This window comes from Macaca thibetana, chromosome 1, assembly GCF_024542745.1.
Source record: "Macaca thibetana thibetana isolate TM-01 chromosome 1, ASM2454274v1, whole genome shotgun sequence".
NCBI classification, from domain to species: Eukaryota; Metazoa; Chordata; class Mammalia; order Primates; family Cercopithecidae; genus Macaca; species Macaca thibetana.
In genome coordinates, this window is record NC_065578.1 from 88262912 (window position 1) to 88281920 (window position 19009).

The following is a 19009-nucleotide window of genomic DNA, read 5'->3' on the forward strand; positions in this document are numbered from 1 at the left end:
GACAGAAAAGCTCTGTTGTTTAGATCTTTAGCTTATGGGACATATATCTCTTGGTTTTTTTTTCCAGGGTCTTCTGTAGCTTTTGTATCTCATTTTGAAGTTGGGTACTTTCACCTTGGCATCTCTCCTTCAGTAGTCGGGCCTGTTCCTAAAAAGGGACAAATGGAGACTAAATAAGTGTAACATTAAGTAAATCTCTATAAGCTATCTAGTTTCCACATGCATTCCTGGGTTTTCTATAGCCAAAAGAGTTCTTGCTTTTTTCCCCCTATTACAAAACCTTTGTGGTCAATCTTAATATATTTGACTTCAAGTCTTCCCTATGCATTATAGACTTTTTAAAACACCTGCTTACATACATATTATTATATATACACATAATACAGAAATAAGGTACTCTCAAAATCTGATGAGGTATATGAATCTTAGATCAGGAAATTTGGTCTAAGTCTCTACTCCCTGTTGGCAGGGGTAGCAGAAGATAGGCAAGGAAATCCAAGTGCCAGACTTAACATATATAATTTCTGCACATAGCTCCCAACTCAACACAAGCTGTGAGTAGGGCACAGAAAACAGACAGGAGTGGTAGACTGCCCTACAGGTGTGAGGGTTAGGGAGTCCTTCTGCTCATAAAAGTTATCTTAGAGCCAAAGTCATACTAGATGGGATAGAAAAAATATTACTGTGGATTCCATGAAGTGATGAAGATGGGTCAGATATTTACTAGCTGTGTGACACTATAAAAGTTATTTAATATTTTCTGAACCTCTGTTTCCTCTCCTAAGTAATTGGGATGAAGTTCTCACTTCATATGGTATTAAGCAAGAGATATAGATAAGGCATTTTTATGATGCCTAGTATATGAGAGTCATAAGTGGAAGGATATACTAAAAAAGGACTGAATGTGACAGGCTGCAAATAAAGTTTTAGTGACCACATGTAGGCAGTGGCCACTTCAAGTCAGATAGACAGAAACAAGAAGGTACAAGTGAGCAAGCAGAATCCTTCCCCTGGGCTTTATGTTCTCTCTGCCATACTAAGTTTGTGATCAGGAAGAACAGACAGAAAACAGAAAAACAAACAACAAGGTGATGCATTTGGATACCTGAAGTTTACTAGTGAGGGTCTTCTCTTGCTCTTCCAGCAACTGGGCCCTGTCCCTCTCTATCTTCTCAGTCAATTGTTTCACATGTTCCTGATAACTCTTCTCTTTCTCTTCCATCATCTGCTGATACTTTATTTGCATTTCCTCCACCATTTTTGCTGAAGCCTGTGCAGATTCAGCTTTTGCATGTTCCACTGTGGAGGAAAAGGAAGAAAAAAAGTTTGTGTGGGGTTATCTTATTACCTCATTCTTTGTTATAAACTTACTTGCCATTGTTGCTGCTGACTGCATATGACCTACTCAGAGATGACCTCAATAAGTAAGACACGTCTTGCTTTAGTTTATGGAAGTTAGGTTTATCCAGTCAAATTATTTAAAATTTGAAAAGCTTTAGGATAAGCTGATCCTTTGACTTGCTCCTCACCTTCAATCTCCTTTTCCTTTTTTGTGAGAATCTTGTCTGTCTGTAGAATTGCATCAGTCACAGACTCCTTGGATTTCAAGTATGTCTGCAAAATCTCTTCAGCCTTAGGACCCAGAGAACACAGAGTGAGAAGTAGGAAATGGCTGTAAGCAGGTGTTCCTGTTCGTCTGTCAACCATCTTTTCTTCTGAGAATTCTTCCTCTTGGTGTGCCTGGTGGTCAAGATTCCCTATCACAGGGCCAGATACATGCTCCAAACTGGCCAATCAGATGACCTTACTTAGCAGAATCTTATTTAGGAGGATGATATAGATACTGGGAAATAAGATTCCCTGTTCTTTTCAAATTGAGGGCTCTAAATTTAATGCTGTGGTTCCATATGGGCTGAGCTGACTGGAGAATGAAGCCCTCCTTGAGAGAGCAAGTCAGAGTGATTCAGATAGAGGGAGGAAGAGAGGGAGAGAATTGTGGGGATGCAGGGAGGACATCAGGCAGAGAGACAGATCATGACATTATTTGAAATCTTGGATCCAGATGTCCTTTAAATCCAGTTTGAAACCTAAAACAATGAATTACCAATTTTTTTTTAAGCAACCATCATTGGGTTTTTGTCTCTTGGAACAGAAAAAAATTCAGCTGTAATGATCATGACAACAACTTGGTGGTTAATCTGATAATTGAATTTATAACTCAATAGTTAATTGACTACACTCTCTAATTAAGTAACTACCTTTTTTTTTTTGAGACAGAATCTTGCTCTGTTGCCAGGCTGGAGTGCAGTGGCACGATCTCAGCTCACTGCAACCTCCGCCTCCTGGGTTCAAGTGATTCTCCTGCCTCAGCCTCCCAAGTAGCTGGAATTACAAGCACCCGCCACCACGCTCAGCTAATTTTTGTATTTTTAGTAGAGATGGGGTTTCACCATGTTGGGCAGGATGGTCTTGATCTCTTGACCTCATAATCTGCCTGCCTCGGCCTCTCAAAGTGCTGGGATTACAGGCATGAGTCACTGTGCCCGGCCTAATTAACTAATTTTTGAAAGAAAGAGTCTGGCTCTGTTGCCCAGGCTAGAGTGCTATGGTGCAGTCTTGGTTCACTGAACCTCCCGGGCCCAAGCAATTCTCCTGCCTCAACCTTCTGAGTAGCTGGGACTACAGGCATGTGCCACAGTGCCCGGCTAATTTTTATATTCTTACGAGAGACAGGTTTCGCCATGTTGCTCAGGCTGGTCTTAAACTCCTGAGCTCAAGCAATCTGCCTGCCTCTGCCCCCCAAAGTGTTAGGATTACAGGCTTGAGCCACCGCACCCGCTGACTGCACTTCCTTTGATGAGCACCTGGGACATATCTGGTGTAACAGTCTCCCTGCATATGTTATTGAATGAAAGCATGAATGTTATACAGACAAAAAAGCACACCTGTGTGCAACGAGACTTGGTCACCTTAGTGTTTGTAGGAGGCAGGTCAGCAGATTTCCATAATTGACAGATGAATCTTGGTTACCTGTATCCCCTTCCTTGGTTCCTCATGGTACTTTTTCTTCAGGTCTTGTAGCTTCTGAATAAAGAGACGATAGCCCCCTGGTTTCGAATAAATTCCCATCTTCACTTCCTCTTCTAGAGGGCTGAAAATGTCCTGAAGTAAAGCTGAGCAACGATCTGATGATGCTTCCTGATTCTGTTTACAAAAGTCATCCCGCTTTTTTACTAGCTGGACCTTTAATGTAAAAGCACGAAGTAAAAAGAATAACAGGGAAAAGGATGTGAGCTTGACCTCAGAATTTTGGGAAAGACTTCTGAAAATAAAAAGTCAATGACTCTGGAGAAACTGACAGACTCCTCAGCAGGAGCACACTCTTCCTCCTGACCCCACTTTCTACTGAAGTCGCTTTCTTTTTGGAGGTGAGATTCAGGGCTGAGATTGACAGCTTTATGTCAACTGTTAGAGGAAAACTCTGCTTTTGCATATTGGACTAATGATTTCATATGGAATAAATGTGGTTGAACAGAACCCTGCTCAAGATAACTAAGAAGAAAACTTTCTTTGCATTTGGCTAGAATATCAAATCAGTCTGAGAAGAGTGGGCATGTAATTTGATTAGAAGCTCTGATTGTCAGTTACATGAATTTAATAAAGGGAAGACCCTTTATTGATAAGCAATGTTTTTAAACTTTGAGTCTGAAGTAATAAAATTGTTTTTTTCTGATTATTATGATTACCAAGAGCTAGTTGTCACCATTTTAAAATCTAGAATAATTATTTCTCTCAAAATAAATAACAATTTCATTTCTTAGTAGTACTTTACCTTCCAAAATCCAAATTCATGTAAACGTGACAGAAAAATTACCGCTAATTTCTTTTGAAACAGATGGTCCACATCCTTGAAAGAGTTCTTCATAAATACTTCAGTGGCCTCCCTCTCACTGACTCTGTGCATGTCTAGCAGCTCCTGGAGGGTTTCCGTGGGCAGCTGCACTTTCTGGCCCATCTGCTGGTCGTAGTGAGCAATGGCTTTTTGCACTGCAACTGAGTTCTCTATCTGGGCCAAGGCCAGGATTGCGTTCTCCATGCAGGGCAGATCCCCACTGCTGATAGCATCAATATAGGTCAGCACCAGGCTTTCTAGACCTACGTATAGAGAACAAACGATAATGTTTCTTGTACTAAAGAAAATTCTGTATTCTGTGTAATTCTGAACACGTCAATTTCCACCTGTTTTCCTCACAGCATCAAGGTCCTCAGAATCAACTGGAAGCTTGCTGGAAATGCCTATTGTCAGCCTCTGTCCCAGATCTACTGAATTAGACTTTTCTCTTTGGGTAAGATCCCCAGATGATATGTATGCATACTGACATTTGAGAATCCTTGTTCTAAATGACATAGGCCTGTGTTAGTTGAATGTTTGCATCCATTTCAGCCCCAAGCACCATCAGAAAAGGAACCCATAGCTATTTCATTTATGACTGTATCCTCAGCCTATTCACAGTAGCATTTGATCAATACTTATGGAACAAATGATACTCTCCTAGTCAAAAGGAGTCCTCCATTTGGTTTATTTTAGCACAGCATTGTCAAAGTAAACTTTCTGTAATGATGGAAGTGTTCTGTATGTGCTGTTCAGTAAGCTAGCCACTAAGAACATGTAAATATAAGCCCCTGAAATATAGCCATGTGAATTCACATTAATTTTTCCTTATATTAATTGATTTACATTTACATTTAGATAGTCCCACTTGTCTAATGGCTACTGTACAGTACAGGCCCAGTTTACTGTGGCAATTTTCAGTAATAAAACTTTTTTCCTTTGCTTTTCCTATCCTATCCCACCAAGAAAGTTGACCAACAAAATCTATTAGAAATGTTGGTGTCATCTAGAGTTTAACACAAATGTAGCAGTAGATTGGGATTTTTCAATGCTAAAACTAGGTGGAGTTATTCCATGCTCCTTTCATATTGTTTTTTTCCTCTGTCACCCATGCTGGAGTGCAGTGGCGTGATCTCATCTCACTGCAACCTCTGCCTCCCAGGTTCAAGCAATTCTCCTGCCTCAGCCTCCCAAGTAGCTGGGATTACAGGCATGTGCCACCATGCCTGTCTAATTTCTTTTTTATGTTTAGTAGAAACATAGTTTTGCCATGTGGGCTAGGTTGGTCTCAAACTCCTGGCCTCAAGTGATCTGCCCTCCTCGGCCTCCCATAGTGCTGATATTACAGGTGTGAGCCATCATGCCTGGCCATCCTTTAGTTTTAACAATGAGCAGAAGTACTAGGAAGGGGACTTACGAGGCCCGTTGACCTTGATGCCTCCTGAAAGAGTTTTAGTTTTGGAATTGCTAAAGATGTAGGAACAAAAGTCTGCTACTTGTTGCACAAATTCGGGGTCCAGCTCTTCATCATGTAGTTTCTCGAGCTGGGCAAGCTTCTTGCAGTGAACGGGGTGATCAAAGACAAAGCATTTCTTCTTTGGGAAGAACTTCCGGATACAGAGTCGGGGCAGATTAAAATTTTTATCTTTTTCACTGGTACCTAGAAAAACATAATAAAGAAATTTGCCTAATATAAGTGTTTCTATAAAGGGTCAAATAGTAAGTATTTTAGGCTCTGCAGGCTAGGTGGTCTCTTTTCCAAGTACTCAACTCTGTTATTGGAGCATGACAACAGCTTTAGACAATATGTAAATGAATGGGCAGAGCATTCTTCCCAAAAAACCTCATTTAGAAAGACAGCTGGCAGGCAGAATTGGCCATCATTTGTCTTAGGCTGCAGTTTGCCAACATTTGGACTAGTACACTGTTCATGTTTAATCTATGTTCTTTAAATAAATATCCATTGCCTTCATATTTTATGGGTAAATACAGAATCACAAACCCTACATAAGGTGATAAAATTTACCTACATTATACAATAGGGGAAAATGAAAGAAAAAGAAACTTATTTTAGAACACGGGAGAATATAATTTAAAATCTAATCTATTAATTTAGATACTCAGCAAGCATTCATTCCTTTTTTCCTTTTTTCAAAAAACCTTTTCGATTGCTAATAGCAAGCATTAATTCTTAAGAATAGCAAGCTAGAGATATAGAAAACTATAAATGTGAGAAAACTATCAATAGTAAACTAAAAAATGATAATTTCCAGTGTTTTGTCATCCTCATTTATCAATGGTACGTCCCTGTTACCTTGTGTTAGCTTCAGGGAATACTCCAGGTACTCATCTGCTGTGATGGGTTGTCCATCTGCTTCTAAGTCCAGGGAGAAATCTCTCAGTGTCCACACAAAGTCTGGGAAGAAGCTCACAAAGTCAGCTGAATCCTCATTCTCATTCTCATCAGGTGAGGATTTTGATCGGATTCGATGTGTCAGCTCTGTCACATAGCTGAGTAGCTAACTAAGGAAATGTGACAAAATGAACAGGGACCTCATCCCATATTAGTTCAACACATTCCCAAACTTTCCATTTTCCTTTGTTCCTAACCTAAGTGTCATTTCTAAAGTGGACACATGGGATCGCTCCTCGTACTTGCATTATTTTTTGTTTTCTCCTCTTGAGCTTGATTCATGAGGATTCACAGTCAGGCAGCTGGTTTATGAATACAGGTGTCCCCTCTGACCTTGGTGCTGTTCTGGGTCACAAAGGATACTGCAGTTGGTCCATGGCCTGCTGGTTGATGGTTCCCATGCTATTGTACACGAAGGTGCTGCTCAGGAGGATGGCCAGGGCGAAGATCCAGGAGTCATTCTGGTTGTCACCCTGGAAGTCAAGACACACTGGAGTCAGGAACAAGTTTCATCGTCACAACTCTTTCCAGAGTAACAGTAGTATAAGTATATCATAAGTTAGAGTTTTCTTTTAAGACTAATGACCCAGGAAAAGAACCCAAATTCAAACAAAATAATTGTTACTCAGCTGATTCTCACTAGGTCCTCTTATGATCATTGGCAGATAATTGCAAAATAAACATTCAAGGTTGGTGGGCATTCTAAGGCCTGAAGTATAATTTAAATTTGCTCAGGCTACTGAATTATAAGTTCTCTGCAGGATAGGACTCAAGACATTGGATTTATTTGTGCTCTCTTCATGCATCTGTGTTAACTCACATAGCTTACAACCTACAGTTAGTAGAATACTGTGTGTTGACCAACATGCTCTTCTAGGATTCTGTCTTATGAACTTTTTTTTTGCTAAGTTTGGCCTTATGACATGTACACGGAAATGAAAAGACAAATTATAGTTAAATGCAAATACTTCTTTAAGAAAAAACTAAATGGTGCTTAAAATATTCAGAGAGGAGAGGCTTATTCCAAAATTGAATCTTTGACCCTTACCTTCTTTACATCTCCCAGGCCCTCAGTGTCAAGCAGGACTAGGGTGTGTTCTGGCTTCTTGGGGTGAGGCACACACCACATCCAGATTCCTTTGGTGTGAGATTCCACTGTGGAGCCCAGAGAGAAGCCTGTAAAGAAGAGATGGAATAAGAAGGGCTGGAGGTTTAATAGCAGGTACTTCTGGAAATTGAGGCAAATGTAGCATCATAATTAATGTTAAGAGAGATAACCAAAACCACAATCCGTACTTACCTTACTTATAATCAGAAAAATAGAAAAATTTGAATATCCAGTATATAAATGGATTCAGGACCTTTCGTGATAAAAACAATCAACAAGTTAGAAATAGAAAAAAACTGAGGCAGGAGAATCACTTGAACCCAGGAGGTGGAGGTTGCAGTGAGCCGAGATAGCACCACTGCACTCCAGCGTGGGCAACAGAGCAAGACTCTGTCTTAAAAAAAAAAAAAAAAAAAAAAAAAAAAAGAAGAAGAAGGGTAGGGAAATAGAAAAAAATTACCTCAACAATATAAAAATATAAAGGACATATATGAAAAATTCATAGCCCACTTCATACTCAATGGTGAAGACTGAAAATTTTCCTCTAATATGGGAACAAGGAAAGGATGCCCACTTTTGCCACTTCTTTTCCACAAAGTACTAAAGGTCCTATCCAGCATAATTAGGTGAGAAAAGGAAACAGAAAGCATCTAAATTGGAAAGGAAGATGTAAAATAATCTGTATTCATTGATGATATGATCTCTGTAGAAAACATTAAATATTACACAGAACTGTTAGAACTAATAAAAAGAATTCAGCAAAGTTGCAGCATACAAAATTAACATGTAGAAATCAGCTGCATTTCTATACAGTAGCAATGAACAATCCAAAAAGGAAATTCTGAAAGCAATCCCATTAAACATACCACCAAAAGGGCAAACTACTTAAGAATAAAATTGACCGGGCACAGTGGCTCACGCTTGTAATCCCAGCACTTTGGGAGGCCGAGGTGGGTGGATCACAAGGTCAGGAGATCGAAACCATCTGGCCAACGTGGTGAAACCCTATCTCTACTAAAAATACAAAAAAAAGTTAGCTGGGTGTGGTGGTGGGTGCCTGTAATCCCACCTACTCGGGTGCCTGAGGCATGAGAATTGCCTGAACCCAGGAGGCGGAGGTTGCAGTGAGCTGAGATTGCTCCACGGCACTCCAGCCTGGTGACAGAGTGAGACTCTGTCACAAAACAAACAAACAAACAAACAAACCCAAAAAACTTAACCATAGAGGGCAATGACTTGTATAATGAAAATTACAAAACTCTTTTTTTTTTTTTTTGATACAGAGTGTCACTGTGTCATCCAGGCTGGACTGTGATCACTGCTCACTGTAGCCTTGACCTCCAAGTTTCAAGCAATCTTGCCACCTCAGCCTCCCAGTAGCTGAGACTATAGGCATGTGCCACTAGGCCTGTCTAATTTTTGTATATTTTGTAGAGATGGGGTTTCATCGTGTTGTCCAGGTTGGTCTCAAATTCTTGAGCTCAAGTGATCTGCTGGTCTCAGCCTCCCAAAGTGCTGGGATTACAGGTGTGAACCACTGCACTTGGCCAAACATTCTTAAAAGAAATTAAGCAAGAGATAAATAATTAGAAAGACATCCTGTAAAAGTGACATACAGATTCAATGCAATCCCTATCAAAATTCCAATGACTTTTTTAATAAATAAAAATATAAAAAATATCCACACTAACTTTCATATGAAATTTCAAGAGTTCTCCAAATTGTCAAAATAATCTCAAAAAGAAAGAAGAAAGTCAGAGGCTCACAGTTTCTGAGTTCTGAAACTTACTATAAAACCAGGATAATCAGCACAGTTTGGTATTGGCTTAAACACTATTATCAACCAATGGAGTAGAGAACCTAGAAATGAACTCTCATATCTATAGTCAAATAATTTTCAACATGGGTGCTAAGATCATTCAATGCAGAAAGAGGAGTCTCTACAACAAATGACATTGGGAAAACTGGGTATTCACATGCTCACATGCCAAAAAAAACCAAAAAACAAAAAAAAAAAGTTGGACTGTTAGCTTACACAATCCAAAAAGTAACTCAAAATGGATCAAAGAACTAACCATTAGAGCTAAAACTATAAAACCCATGGGAGAAAACAAATGGGAAAAAACAGACAGTGAAAGGAAAAAACAGATAACTTTGACTTCATCAAAATTAAAAACTCCTGTGTATCAAATGACACTATCAACAGCATAAAAAAGGCAACACATGGAATGGAAGAAAACATTTGCTAAACATGTATCTGATAAGGAATTGATATCTAGCAAATATAAAGAATTCCTACAATGCAACACAAACAGATTAAAAAGTAAACAAAGAACTTGAATTGACATTTCTCTAAAGAACGGCCAATAAGCACCTGAAAAGATGTTCAACATTACTAGTTGTTAGGGAAATGCAAATTAAAACCATAGTGAGATACTACTTCACATCCATTAGTATGGTGACTATCAAAAAAATTGAAAAGGGCCAGGCGCAGTGGCTCAAGCCTAAAATCCCAGCACTTTGGGAGACCGAGGCAAGTGGATTACCTGAGGTCAGGAGTTTGAGACTGGCCTGGCAAACATGGAGAAACCCCATTTCTACTAAAAATACAAAACTGAACCATGCATGGCAGCAGGCACCTGTAATCTCTGCTACTTGGGAGACTGAGGCAGGAGAATCGCTTGAACCCAGGAGGTGGAGGTTGCTGTGAGCTGGGATCTTGCCACTGTACTCCAGCCTGGGTGACAGAGTGAGACTGTGTCTCAAAAAAAAAAAAAAAAAAAAAAAAAAATTAAAATAACTGTAGGGAGACCCCCTGAAACTATTGCTACCGAATAAAAGATGAAATGCTCCTGATCATTGTAAATACAAAATTGCATGCAGGATTGTGTAAAGACAATGCCAGGTTGGACTGCCAGAATGAGCCAACAGCACGTGATGTGCTTCCCTCTGCAGAGAGCCTATGAATGGACGTGCAGTCAGGGAGGTTTCACATCACCAAGATTCTTATCCCAGAAAAGCAGATGTTCATAGCTCTGGGAATGGAATGTGGCCCTTGTGGAGAACCTATAAATGGATGCATGAGGGGCACCTGTCCATATGGATAAGATGGGGCTATAAACGCCCTCATCTTGCCACGGCTCTTCTGGGCCTCTTTAGGGTTAAGGCATACTCCCTTCTGAGAATTTCTGGTCTAATGAGTTGTCTAGCTTCACATCTTGTTTGTATGGGTTGTTTGTAACCAGCTTTTGCTGCAACTGTTACTGCTGATTATTATCTTGCTAATCATAGGTTATGGAAAGACTGTGTTTTGTTTTAAGGCTCTGTTAGAAATTACTGATGTGCGCACTATATTGTAAATTCTTATCTCTGTATATTGTACTTCTGCATACAGATGTTATGTTAAAGAAAAAAATCACATCCCCATGTGACCATCTCACCTCATAATCAAATGGCCCTAAATCCCTCACTAACCTACCCCCGCCCTCACTAAACTTAATGATAAATGCTGGCATATCCAGTGCATTGGCGGCATCCCAGGACCAGAAGGTGGTAACCCCCCTGGACCCAGCTTTCACTATCTTGTGTGTGTTTATTATTTCTCAACCTGCCGATCCACCTGGGAACAAAGAGAGAGCCCCATTGCATTGCAGGCTGTTGACCAGATCCCACAATAAATAACAAATGTTGGTGAATTTGAAGAGAAATTAGAACCCTTGTGCATTTCAGTTGGGAATGCTAAATGGTGCAGTCACTGTGGAAAATGATATGGCAATTCCTTAAAAAATTTAACGTGGAATGACTATATGAGCCAGCAATTCCGCTTCTGGGTGTATACCTAAAAGGAGTGAAAGCAGGGACTTGAACAGATATTTAGACACCCATGATCCTATCAGCATTATTTATAATAGCCAAAAGGTGGAAGCAACCCAAGTGTCACTTGACAGGCGAACAGATAAATTAGTATACACATAGAGTTACTTAGCCTTGAAAACGAAGAATTTTTTTCTCTCTTTCTTTATTTTTGAGACAGAATTTCACTCTATGCCCAGGCTGGAGTGCAAAGGCACAATCTTGGCTCACCACAACCTCTGTCTCCCAGATTCAAGCGATTCTCCTGCCCCAGCCTCCCAAGTAGCTGGGATTATAGGCATGTGCCACCATGCCCAGCTAATTTTGTATTTTTAGTAGAGATAGGGTTTCTCCACATTGGTCAGGCTGGTCTTGAACTCCCAACTTCAGGTGATCTGCCTGCATTGGCCTCCCAAAGTGCTGGGATTACAGGCGTAAGTGCCTGGCCAAAAAGGAAGAATTTTGACACATGCTACCACACTGAACCTTGAAGACATTATGTAAATTAGAATAAGCCAGTCCCCAAAGGACAAATATTGAATGAATTCCACTTATATAACATTCCTAGAGTAGTCAAATTAATAGAGATGGAATGTAGAATTGTGGTAGGAGATGGGGGTTTTTGGGCCTTTTGTTTAATTGGCACAGAGTTTCTCTTGGGGAAGATTAAAAAGTTCTTTGCATGGGCAACATGGTGAAACCCTGTCTCTACAAAAAATACAAAAATTAGCCGGGTGTGGTGGCATGCACCTGTAGTCCTACCTACTCAGGAGGCTGAGGTGAGAGGATTGCTTGAGCCCAGGAAGTCAAGACTGGTGAGCTGAGATCTTGCCACTGTACTGCAGCCTGGGAGACAGAGCAAGACCTTGTCTCAAGAAAAAGAAGAAAAAAAAAAAAAAAAAAAAAAAAGACTAGCCAAGTGCAGTCAGTAGTGAGAAGGGTGAGGGGAAAGAGTAGAACAAGGAGTTCAACTGTAACTCATGGTGAACAATCAATTGAGATAACTCACTACCTTCAGAACAGCCACCAGCTGACTCTTAACCCCTAGAAGAGTGAAGATAAGGAGCCCAACTGTGAATGGAAAGTTAGCCTATCATTCCCAGCGCCAGCTTCCTCTCCTCACATCCTCATAATGGATGCTGACTGTGTGGTGGGACAGAAGGGAGTTTGCAGAGCTTTGCTCATGCCACTCACCCATATTCTTCCCAGCCAGCTTGTTCATCAGGTAGGATTTGCCTGTGCGGTAGAGGCCCACAATCGCCACCACCACCACAGGCTGTGTAATGGCAGACAGGATCTTCAGAGCTTCTGGATTCGCCACCAGTTCCCCATTAGTGTTCTCAATGAGGCACATTGGGCCTGTCATGTGGATCTCTGGAGCCATGTCCAGGGCGTTGTTCTCTTCTCTGCAAGGGAGGAGTTGGAATGAAGTAGAATTTCCAGTCTTTTGCATTTAGAGGATAGAGTCACAAAATTCCGCAAGATGGCCAAAAGTTTTGTGTGTGTCAGTGAGAGAGATGAGGGAAAATCTGTATCATTTTAAAAAATTATGGAAATATTATCATCAGATTAAATATTGGTATGACAGCAACTTATCAACAGTCAACTACTCTTGCGACCTTATTGTGGAAAACCTTCCCTTGGATTCTTATTAAAAAATTTACACTAGACAATAAATAGAAGATAAAATAGGACATAGAGAATTTTTTTTACATCTTGGCTATATGTAAGAAATTCAATATTGATTTGTTTATTCATGAATTCTTATGGTGAATAAAGAACCCCATGAGTAAATTTTTCATTGGTTGATGTATGCCCTTAAGACAATTTCCAGAGATTTTTAAATGTGTTCCTTCCTCCATTTTCAACTGGTTATGCTTACTTCCCTGCAATGAAGATCCATAAAGCTTCTCACAGTGCCGTTCTGGAAGTGGAACCAATGTAACATACTTTTGCAAATTTTATAGAACTACATAACCATGTGAAACACATGCCTAGGGACCTTTCCAAGGGCTTTGAAGGGGCACATGCAAGAGAGGGGCCCTGAAACTTAAGCTTCATTAGCGTCACAATAAGGTAGCCTCTAGTGTGGGTATAAATGCAAAACTGCCAATACTGAATGTTCCTAAGAAACACACACATACACACACACACACACACACACACAACAACAACAACAACAAAACAAACAAACAAAAAATCCATGAAATAAGGATTGAAAGACCAGGAGGTACATAAAGAGAGCTACATAGGAAGTTGTTAAAAGAAAATATATTTCCAGCAATGCAGCTTTAGGTTTTCTGTTTTGTTCTGTTTTTCCATTTTGTAGAGTAGGAGAAAGAGAAATGGGAAGAGGAGAAACAGAAGTGGGGAGGAGGAGGACAAAGGGCTGGAAAGATGAGAGAGAGAGAGAGAAAGAGAAAGCGCCAACAAGGGAGCTGTCAGACAAGGCGATGAATGAGGCTATTGTTTTGCCAAGGAATTCAGGGAAGGCCTTTCCGGAAGGTGGGATCTGAGTTGTCTGAGTGCATGGGAGAGGTTACAGTAAGCAAAGATACTGGCTTTAGTAGTGATGCATTACAGGAAATTCTCCTGTAAATTCTCCAGAGGAAATTCCGCATAGGAAAACTAGGCCACCGCCCTCTCTCTCTCTCTCTCTTTCTCTCTTAAAAAAAAAAAAAAAAAAAAGGAAGGAAAGGAGAGGAAACTCTTTAGCCTGGATTATTTCTAGAGAAGCAATCTGAAACAAATGCTGTTTTCATGAATCTTCCTCCTCTTTGGTGCTGGGTTTCAGTTTTTCCTTTGTCTATAACCCTGTCAGTGGGCTGCTTACTCTGCATTACCTTTGCTGTTCTTTCCTTCTGGTGAAAAGAACCCATTTGTAGCTCTTTCCATTTCTTAGCTGCATAGGAGCAGGATTCAGCAAGCTCCATCACTGACAATGGAGATGTAATTATGTTCCTAGTCAACACAGACAATGTCAACAAAGAGAAAGACTATCCTAGTGCATTTCAAACTCTCAGTTTAGTTCCTGTCTGCCGTAGTGGCACTTAGAGCCATGCTGCTTCTGATAACACCAGGATTTCATCTGACCTGTGTCCCACGTCAGGCTCAGCTGCAGCCTAATTTGGTCCTGGTCATTTTTAAGAAAACGAACTGACTTTTATAAATTCCTTCCCATCCTTGCCACAACGTTATAGGCTCCACGTCCGTCCCTGAGCTGAGGCACTTCAGAGCTGGAGAAGAAGCAATAGGAGTTCTTACCTGTGCTTTTCTCTTCAGTCAAGATAAAGTTGTTTCTGTCACTTCTCTTTTCTTTCACTGGATCGCTGGACTTTTATTTTACCCCTCCAGTGTTACGTAGCTTTCTGGATTTTCCTCAGTGATCAAATAGTTAGAAGTTAGGCAACAATTGTAATGGCTTCAGAGCCTAGTGAAACTGAAAGTACTTCTTTCAAGGCACTGACTCAATAACCATAAATGCAATTTCTGGATTCTGCTAGTAGGAGGGTTTAAAGTGAAGTTTCAAGGTTTTTTGTTGGAAGAGATCTTAGAGACCATTTATTGTTTTAAGAACATGTCCATTAGGTATTGAAAAAAATGAAATGTATCTCAAGATTAGAGATCTGTTTGAGAGTTGTAGAATGAGGAGGCATCACATTAATTTTTAGATATAATTTCCTATAACAAGAGACAATTCACAATGGAGCTGCCTATTCTTTTAGAGGTGCAATAAGTGAGGAAAGGGCATGTTTTACACTCTCATGAACACCTAGTCCCTGGCACTTAATGCCGAGCACAGAGTCAGGAGGGGGCTCCATGCATTGTACTCATGTTCCAGGCTCAGTGCTGACTGGTTTACATGAATTACGCTACTTAAATCTCCTAACAAGTATTTCCCTATGATTTTTAGAAACCAAGGCATAGAAAGACTTTATCAGTTGTCTAAGTTCATAGCACTATAACTAATCTGAACCCAGGGAGTCTTGATCGCAAACCCTCTTCTTGAACCACCTTACTATGCTGCCTTTGTTTGGTGAGTGAATAATTGTAAAAATATTTAATTTATAGATGACTTTCCTCTTTTTATTTAGTATACTGTAATTTGATTTTTCATAAATTGTTTTCTAAGAGTTTCATATGTTATGTGTCTCTTTCATTCATGACTACTTACATGCAGAATAGGTGGTATAAACTCTATTTTACAGTAAAAACAAGAAATTGCAAAAAACAAAAAAAACTAGCCGGGCGAGGCGGCGGGCGCCTGTAGTCCCAGCTACTCGGGAGGCTGAGGCAGGAGAATGGCGTAAACCCCGGGGGCGGAGCTTGCAGTGAGCTGAGATCCGGCCACTGCACTCCAGCCCGGGCGACAGAGCCAGACTCCGTCTCAAAAAAAAAAAAAAAAAAACCCTTGTGAGCATTTATTTGTTAGTTACATACACATTAAAAAGTATACATTAGGTATATATGAAATGAGATATATTGTTCTCTCCTGATCATATTTTATGAAATAATTTTATTCAAACTCTTCCTATTCTTCCTGAACTCTTTAGCTTCGTCATTATTAAAACTACTTTAAAGTATTTTTTTTTTTTTTTTTTTTTTTGAGATGGAGTCTCACTCTGTCCCCCAGGCTGGAGGCTGGAGTGCAGTGTTGCAATCTTGGCTCAGTGCAGCCTCCGCCTCCAGTGATTCTCCTGCCTCAGCCTCCCACGCAGCTGGGATTACAGGCACATGCCACCATGCCTGGTTGGTTTCTGTGTTTTTTCGTAGAAATGGGTTTTACCATGTTGGCCAGGCTGGTCTCACACTCCTGACCTCAAGTGATCCACCCACCTCAGCTTCCCAAAGTGCTAGGATTACAGGCATGAGCCACCATGCCCCGCCAAAGTCTTTTAACTTATTTTTTTCAGAGTATATCATTGTTACTTTTGTCATAATCATTTGAACCATTTGAAATCCTGCAAATTGTCCTAAAAACATATATCAAACAACAAAACATCTATTCAAGAAGAACCCTACAACTATGGTAACAATAGCAAGGGTCCATGGCACTTGTTCTACAGCCTGCTTCTTCCCCACCTTCAATGCAGATTGTCAAACGTTCCACTACAGGTGGATATGACCAAGAAGCCTGTGTTCCCTCTTCTTTCATCTTCCCGTCAGGGATAAAATATCCCATTAGGAGGGGCAGTCTATGAGCATTTCTCATTCCCTCCAACACCAAGTTGTAGAAACTAAATTCCTGGTGAGCGTGACCAGATGTCAAGGGCTTTCAACCTCCCCCACCCCAGTCATAGAGTAAAAGGTTTAACCCAGGCTTCTCAGCCTGAGAACACCTCCTGATCCCTTCACTGTGGTTCACTTGTAGGGTGGAGTTTCCATGCTTGGAGAGACAAGCAAAGAAGACCAGAGGCTCCCATCCCTGTCCAGTACAAGGGGCCATGGCTCAGAGGTTTTGCCCAGGAAAAGAGGCCATTCATAAAATCAAAGGGCTTGGAAGCTATTCCCCAAAATACCGACTTTGGTTGAAACAACATGTGGAAAAATTCAAGCATAGATACTTGAGAAAGGTTATTGCTAGCTGATCTACTCTATGAGCAATACTAAAAGAAGATTTTCAAGCAGAAAGCAAGTTACCTTTTCAAATGGTAATACAAATCCACCTGGACAAATAGTAAGGGAATTATGTAATTACAAAAGAGAGTATAAATGTATATTTTTTCCTTTCTCCTTATAACTTATTTTTAAAAAATAAGTACTTTATTGTATAAAAGAGTATGTATATAAGTATATTTCAAGGCCTATAACATATAGAAATGTATTATACTTAACAAGAGTGACACAAAGAGAAAAGGTGGGAGCAAAGGTATATTGGAATAAAGAAACAATAGCAGATGTTAATTTGAACCTCTAGAAATAAGGAGAACTTGTAAGTAAGAAAATAAAAATGTAAAACTCTATAAATTTATACCTTTTCCTTCTGCTTCCTTAAAAGACATAAAATACTGTGATTTAATAATCATAACAGTGTATTATTGAATTTGTAACATATATAGATTTAATATATGTAATAATAATAGTACCAACAGAGGGAAGAGCCAATAGTTATAGAGTTATTAGTATAATAATTCAGGATCTCACAGGAATTAATTTAGCATAAATTTCAAGCATCCTTTGGTAAGTTATGTATATCATAATGCCTAGAACAATTACTAAAAAATAATAGGTCTCAAATCAATAACCTAGTCTTTTACCTTCAGACACTGGTTAAAAAAAAAACAAAAAACTAAATCTGAAGCAAGCAGAAAGAAGAAAATGAAAAGTTTTGGAAATTAACAGAGTAGAAACCAATGAAATAGAGAATAGAATAAAAAAGTAGAGAAAGTCGATAAAACCAGAAGCTGTTTTTAGAAAAGATCAACAAAATCGACAAAGTTTTTAGTTAGACTGGCCAAAATGAAACAAAACAAAATGAAACAATCCAGAAAAACAACAGAATACTTAAAAAAATAAAACTGAGAATGAAACAGGAGGCATCACTACTGACCTTACAGAAATAAAGAAGATTATAAGGTAATACTATGAACAACAGTATGTCCACAAATTAAATTATGCAAAATAGGCAAATTCCTAGAAAGACACAAACTACCAAAGCTATCTCAAGAAGAAATAGTTCATCTGAGTAAAAGTAACAAGTAAAGAGATTGAATTACGTATTCGTCCATTTTTGTGCTGCTATGGTAAAATACCTGAGACTGGGTAATTTGTAAAGAAAAGAGGTTTAATTGACTCAGAGTTCCACATGGCTGGGGAGGCCTCAGGAAACTTACAATCATGGCATAAGGCCGGAGAGAGAATGAGAACAGAGCAAATGGGGAAGTCCCTTATGAAACCATTAGATCTTACGAGAACTCACTCACTATCATGAGAACAGTGTGGAAGAAACCACCCTGTGATTCAATTATCTCCACCTGGTCCTGCCCTTGACACATGGGGATTATTACAATTTAAGGTGAGATTTGGTTGGGGACACAGAGCTAAACCATATCAATTATTAATCATAAAACTACCACAAGAAAATTACAGCCCCAAATGACTTCACTGGCTACTTCTACTAAACAGCTAAAGAAGAATTTATACAAGTTTCTTACAAACTTGACCAAAAATAGAAGAGTACAATTTCCCATTCAGTTTGAGGCAATATTACAATGCTATGAAACCAAAAGACATCACAATTAAAGTGTAGATCATTATGTTTTATGAAAAAGGATGCAAAAATCCTCAATAAAATACTAGCAAACCAAATCCCAGAAATATATACCAAGACTTACATGAAGTGGGATTTATCCCATGAAAGCGAGTATGGTTTAACATGTGAAAATGAGTTAATATAAAACACCATGTCAACAGAATGAAAGACAAAAACCATATAATCATCTCAATATACCCAGGAAAAGCATTTGATAAAATTTGATACCCCTTCCTGATAAACACAGTCAACACACTGAGGACAAAAGGGAGCATTCTCAGCTTTATAATGTCTTACGAAGTTTTATTTTGATATAATTTTAGACTTGAGAAAAGCAGCAAAATAGTACAAAGTTTCTGTACAATCTTTTCCTCAGTTCCCCAAATGTTATTATTTTAAATTTATTTTCTTTCTTTCTGAACTATTCAAGAGTTAGTGACAGATATAATGGCTCTTTATACCTAAAAAATTCATTGTGTGTTTCTTAAAAAA

At 39.4% G+C, this 19009-nt stretch overlaps 1 protein-coding gene and 1 long non-coding RNA gene across 2 annotated transcripts in view; one reads left to right on the forward strand and one right to left on the reverse strand.

The window, feature by feature from the left end:
• LOC126964001 (uncharacterized) overlaps window positions 1-19009 on the forward strand; it is a 190248-nt gene that overhangs the window by 104928 nt on the left and 66311 nt on the right. The window lies entirely within an intron of this gene.
• Window positions 6-14735, reverse strand: LOC126963823 (guanylate-binding protein 3). Its single transcript, XM_050806507.1, has 11 exons — window positions 14530-14735; window positions 12460-12671; window positions 7354-7481; window positions 6669-6778; window positions 6207-6403; window positions 5310-5552; window positions 3875-4155; window positions 3031-3243; window positions 1530-1632; window positions 1106-1299; window positions 6-148 (listed from the first exon to the last, which is right to left on the reverse strand). The coding sequence occupies exons 2-11, from the start codon at window positions 12647-12649 to the stop codon at window positions 20-22; spliced, it is 1788 nt and encodes a 595-aa protein (XP_050662464.1). The 5' UTR covers window positions 12650-12671; window positions 14530-14735; the 3' UTR covers window positions 6-19.